The sequence below is a fragment of the Crocuta crocuta genome, unplaced genomic scaffold, assembly GCF_008692635.1.
Source record: "Crocuta crocuta isolate KB4526 unplaced genomic scaffold, BGI_CrCroc_1.0 scaffold69-1, whole genome shotgun sequence".
Classification (NCBI taxonomy): Eukaryota; Metazoa; Chordata; class Mammalia; order Carnivora; family Hyaenidae; genus Crocuta; species Crocuta crocuta.
Window position 1 is genome coordinate 1,641,937 of NW_027551577.1, and position 6,000 is coordinate 1,647,936.

Below are 6,000 nucleotides of genomic sequence, written 5' to 3' on the forward strand. Positions count from 1 at the left end.
CTACCTCTCAGAAGGCAGACCACACCAGTGGCTTGTTTTCTATTTGTACGCTTACTATTCTTTATAAGTGCAGTTGTGCCACACTTAGAGAAAAATCTGGACTACAAAAACAGTTAGAAACTTCTTAATTCTGTGTCCCCAGTACCATCACACATCATATTTTTCCCTTTTTTAAAAAAATTTGTATTTGTTATATAAACTAGTTATGATTAATACATAGTTGCAAATTTATTTTTTTTAACACTGAATATTGTATCATAAGCAGTTTTTACATAGTCTTTGTTTAAACAGCTGTCATCTGAATGGCTAGAGAATACGGCTTTGCATGCACCGTCCTTTAATTACTCTCCTTTCACTGGGGATCTGATAGATTCCCCTGTTTTGCTGGTTTGAATACTGCCTGATGGACATACTTATACATGCTGTTTCTTCCACGGGATGAGCTCTTAAGGGACTCTTCCTGGGCCTGGTTGGGAGGGGACAGCTGATTGTTCACAGACTGACTAACCCTGGGGGGTTAGAGAGGAGTTGTTCCTGCCTCAGCACACCTCTTGGGAGAGCCACAGCGGACCACCTTTGAGGCTGCATGACAGAGGGATCTGGTGCAGCCCTATTGGCTTGGTTTTCCAGTACCGCATTGCAGAGAAGGCCTTTTTTTTTTTTTAACGTTTATTTATTTTTGAAAGAGAGACAGAGTGTGAGTTGGGGAGGGGCAGAGTGAGAGGGAGACACAGAATCCAAAGCAGGCTCCGGACCCTGAATTGTCAGAGCAGAGCCTGACATGGGGCTCAAACTCGCAAACCACAAGATCTTGACCTGAGCTGAATTTGGACGTTTAACTGACTGAGCCACCCAGGTATCCTGGCTCCTTGTCCTTTTGATTAGTGTTGTATTCAGCAGTCATGTGATAAGTGCCTACTGTGTACCAGGCAGTGTTCTAGGTGCGGGGTATCCTGCCATGAGCAAAAAGACACTCCTGTTCTCATAAAATTTACTTTCTAGATGGTGATCAGCCAGAAGTAACTCAAATAGATAGCTTAGAAGATGGTGAAAAGTGCTGTGGAGAAACGTAGAGCAGGGAAGGGGTAGCGGGGGTGTGTGGAGCTCAGATGGAGGCTTACACATAGACTTCATTAGGCTCATGTTCTTCCTAAAAGGATTAAAACCCAAAATTGTCTGTGGCTCCCTACAGGAAAAGTTGCTTGGTTTGATGTCATTGCCAACCAGAGAACAGTTTGAGGAACTGAAAAAGAAAAGGAAGCAGGAAATGGAGAGGAAGAGGATCCTGGAGAGACAGGCAAGTGACATGCAGGGCTGCTGGCAGCCTCTCGGGCACAGAGGCTGCCCCGGGCCTCCTGGGGGTGCTCCGTGAGGTCGTGGTCAACCAGAACATCTCGTGCTCTCCCATTTTCATCTCTCTTCTGTTCCGTTCCAGCCTCTCCTCTGTAGACACCAGAATAGTTGTTTTTCTCCCCAGGTCAGTCGTATATTTCTTGCAGAGTCTGCTGATTTTCTCCCATCCCGGAATACCTTGGAGGCTGCCGGTTCTCCCTGTAGCACAGGTTTCAGAGGACCCAGGCCTCAGGGAGTTCTTTGTAGAATGCTTTGAAAGACGCAACATTAAACAAAATGATGTGTGCATTTAATATCGTGTGATTGTAGTGTAGACGAGTCATACTAGACCTCAACAGTTTTAAGACCAGCATGCATCCAGTAAATAATCTAAGCTTGAGAAAATCTTCTCCCTTAGCTTACTGTTATTCATGAATTTATTTTTGAAAGCCAGGCCATGTCTCCTCCTCTCCCCTGAAACACATAAAGCATGATCTAACTTAGAAGTTGGACACCTAGTTCCTGAAGTGGGCAGTTGGAGTCTCACCAGTACAGGGACAGCGGTACCGTAGGGATGGCTGATGGTGTTGGTGCTGTCGGCCTGGTGACTGTGTTTCTTCTCCTCGGTTTTGGTGTCTCCCCAGGCTGCCCTGGAGTCCCAGCGCAGGCTTAAGGAACGGCGGAATGACCTGGCATCTCGTGCAGCCAATGGAGAGGTGGTGTCCCTTCGAGGGGGGCCTGCCCCCCTGAGAAAGGCTGAGGGCTGGCTCCCGCTGTCCGGAGGTCCGGGGCAGAGTGAAGACTCGGACCCGCTCCTCCAGCAGATCCACAACATCACTTCATTCATCAGGCAGGCCAGGGCCGCTGGGCGGGCGGACGAGGTGCGCATGCTGCAGGAGAACCTGCGGCAGCTGCAGGATGAGTATGACCAGCAGCAGACAGAGAAGGCCATCGAGCTGTCCCGGAGGCAGGCCGAGGAGGAGGACCTGCAGCGCGAACAGCTGCAGATGCTGCGGGAGCGGGAGTGGGAGCGGGAGAGGGAGCAGTTCCAGGCCGCATCCCTGCACACACGGACTCGGTCCCTGGACTTCCGAGAAATCAGACCTTTTCAGCTGGAGCCTGGCAGGGAGCCTCGCACCCACCTCGCTTATGCTTTGGATCTAGGCTCCTCCCTGGCTCAGAGCAGTGCAGCTCCGGAGACTCTGTCGCCCGTCTCAGCTCCTGAGCCGGTCAGAGTGTGGTCAGGGCCCCCAGCCCTTGGCCAGGAACCCCTCCCCCAGAGCACCGTGCCACAGCAAAGCGAGCTGGCTTCTCTGAACCCCTTTGAGGAGGAAGACCCCTCCAGCCCTGCAGCAGATGGCACTACCAGCCCTCTGGCTGCAGAGCCTGCCTCTGGTCCTTCAGCCTGTGTCCTCAAAGAATACAATCCTTTTGAGGAAGAAGAGGAGGAGGCCATAGCAGGAAATCCCTTCACTACCCCAGACAGTCCAGCGCCCAACCCCTTCGACGAGGAAGACGAGCATCCCTACCCGAGGCCCTCAAGCCCTCCGGTTCCTGGCAACCCGTTTGAGGAAGCCACATGTACCAACCCCTTTGAGATGGACAGTGACAGTGGGCCAGAGGGCGAGGAGCCCATAGAGGAGGAGCTCCTTCTCCAGCAGATTGATAATATCAAGGCGTACATTTTTGATGCCAAGCAGTGTGGCCGCCTGGATGAGGTGGAGTTGCTGACGGAGAACCTGAGGGAGCTGAAACGCACCCTGGCCAAACAGAAGGGGGTCACTGACTGACCCCACTGACTGTGGGCCCAGGGTCTGGCAGGAGCCTGTGGAGCAGGGCAGGCTGGTGGGCGCGGCGGGCAAGGGGGAAGGGTGACAGCTACGGTGCGCACAGGGCAGGGTTAGGGCAGGGAGTCTGCTGTTGCCTGCTGCGCACTTGGAGGGTTTTCCACTACAGCTGAATAATAAAGTGGGAACCAGAACAGGAAGAGTCAGCATTCATTTGCTGTATTTCCTGGGTTGGTTTTCTGTTATTTGTGTTTTTGAATTGGGTTTTCCCTTTAGAAGGGATTTTAAATTTTCATTACCAAGGATAACTAAGTGACATTCTACTGGGCAGTCCTCGTGGGTCCATTCGCTCCTGCCTAGTCTTTGGTCCTTATGCAGTATTATAGGGAAGCCTTAAATAGGGCACTTTGTTCAGCCAAGACAGCCAAGATGGATTCCTTTAAACCTTTTCTTGGGTTGGACAGAAGTCTGTTCCTATTAGGCTTCTTTCACCTGGGGCTTCCTCTGTCCCGCTGGGCACATTCCCACCTGCGCAGTGGAAGGGTAGAGGTGCCTCATGAAGGTTTAGAAGGTTTAGACCCAGGAGAGCCCAGCACTTCTTTTTAAGAGCGGGTGGCAGGGGGTGATGTTTCACCAGGGCGTTTCCCATTCAATTTAAGTCCTTGTTTGTCTCTTTCAGGAAGTTAAAGTTCCAGTCCCGGGTATAACTGGGTCTGACCACGGGATGTTTAGAAGATGGGAGCCGGTAACTTTTTGGTTGATGGAGGCAGTAGTCTTTGGGAGAAGAGTCTGTACCCAAGTGTTACTCTGTTGGCACTGAATGATTGATGGTATAATTGTCCCTGGAGAAACCTCCCTGTAGAGCTCTGGTGACATTATTCTGGCCTGGCCTTATTCAGAGGGCCCAGTCTGTAGTTTAGGATTGTAACCAGGAAGCTTTTATGGAACATTGCCAGGACAGTGGAAGCTTCCTTGAGTCAGAAGATAAAATAATTTTTAGGGCAAGCTGATCAGCCTTCTACTTTTTGGGTCATCCTGTCCTGATCTGGGTACCAGGGATTAGTATTAAGTAGAAATGTTTGAAGAGGCACAAGCCAGAATCATTCTGGTGGCACCACAATACTTGAATTCTTCATCAAGTAAGGGCAAAAAGGGAAATTGTGAATTTAGCTCTGGTGCTTTGGTTTACAGGATTGTAATCCTTACCTGACGTCTGACATCATGATACCCAAGTGTGCTCAGCTCTAGGTAGAGTTCCTGCAATTAGGCTTGTTGATTAATGAACAATAACTGACCACTAGTCACTTTATATCCCTTAACTAACTCTGGGTCATACTCTCACTGGTTCCTGGTGTGAGAGTTGAGATTCATTTTGTTAACCCTCCAGGAAGACCCCTGTTGGCCTTGAGAATGTTTGAAAAACATTGTGGTGTAAAGATGATCTGTATTTGTGTTGACACTAATCACATTTCTTTAGCATCTGTTGGATTTTTGGGCTGAATGAAAAGACCCTGTATAGGGGCGTGGGAATGGGAAGTGGGTGGAGGTGTATGGAGGATGCTTTGCTTTGGGGTTCTGTTTGCAAACAAAGGAATATGAGTGGATTGCTAATGTCGGCCAGTTACCAGCCTTGCTGATTGTTGTGGGGGTTGGGAAGTTGGCCACCAGGCATCTAAAATGTTGCCTGGTACAGGCAGCTTTCTTCCACATCATGCCCTTCCTGCTCTTATTATGGAGGGTTTCACAGATGGTTGGCATGCTCCCTGTTACTCAGTCTGTCATTGCTCTCTGATTGAAGAGGAGGACACTCTCTGCACCAAAAAAGCATGTAGTTCCAGAAGCTAAATGCTGCTTTCCATCATAATTACTTTTCTTATGAAAATATCTCTCTTAATTAGCTGGTGATTTCAAATCAGACTAGTTTACTGAACATACCCTTTTCCTGAAGTCAACCCAGGTAGCAATCTCTAACTAAAAGCATTAAGAACAACACATATAAGAAGTTAAACTTAAAAACAAAACAAACAAAACACTGAATATACTAAACCAAACTAAAACCTTTTGATGTGATTGAATTCTTCCATGGATGTATTCTTCCATTTAACTCTTCCATGGCTATAGTCTATATAATCATAGACCTGACAGGAATTAGAATATTCTATCCCTAACATTTCCCAGAATTCACACAGGCATAAAGTTGGATTTATAGAGATGAGTTATCAGGGTAAAGGTGGGCCTATGGATTGCAACCATAGCTTCAGGTTCTTACCTCATGTGAATATTTTATTCTTCCCACAGTCCTTCCAGGCAAAACACTCCATCTCATGAGAAGATAAGCAAGTTTTTTTTTTAATTATTCTTTTTAGTAATCTCTACACCCATCTCTACACCCATCGGGCTTGAACTCACAACCCTGAGATCAAGAGTCCCAAGCTCCTCCGACTGGACCAGCCAGGTGCCCCAAAAGTGAGCAAGTTCTTGATGCGGTATTGGCAGATCTCCTTAGACAAAGATCACGTGTGGAAGAGACTTTGGAGATTCAGGCATCAAATGAAGTTGGCCTTTGTTTTTTACACCTTGTTTGTATTTTTCCATGTCTAATACACTAAGGACACTTACTATTGTACTTGCAGCCCAATGTGACTTTGCTGTTCGGATACTCAAGTGTACTTCTGCGTCATCACAAGCCAGGTGATAGGTTGGACACTAGCATGATTAGATGATGGTACTCAGAGAAGCTGGTCTCTTGACCAGGTCACAGAATGTGGTAGCAGATTGTCCTGGTTATTTGGCAGTGACAGCTTGAGGTCATTGGTTTGCATGCACTACTCTAGGGGCTTGTATTGGAACCTTTTTTAAAAAAATAAAATAACAGATGTTA

General features: G+C 47.9%; 1 protein-coding gene across 2 annotated transcripts in view; it reads left to right on the forward strand.

Moving 5' to 3' along the window:
• RBSN (rabenosyn, RAB effector) overlaps window positions 1-6,000 on the forward strand; it is a 28,338-nt gene extending 22,338 nt beyond the window's left edge. Inside the window, exons 11-13 of one of the 2 annotated variants that reach the window (XM_077751569.1) lie at window positions 1,193-1,297; window positions 1,977-3,050; window positions 3,799-6,000. In XM_077751569.1, coding sequence (XP_077607695.1) covers window positions 1,193-1,297; window positions 1,977-3,050; window positions 3,799-3,939 — 1,320 coding nt within the window. In that variant the 3' untranslated portion in view covers window positions 3,940-6,000. Of the gene's footprint in view, window positions 1-1,192; window positions 1,298-1,976; window positions 3,316-3,798 lie in introns of those variants that run through there. The other variant, XM_077751570.1, reaches the window with a different exon arrangement.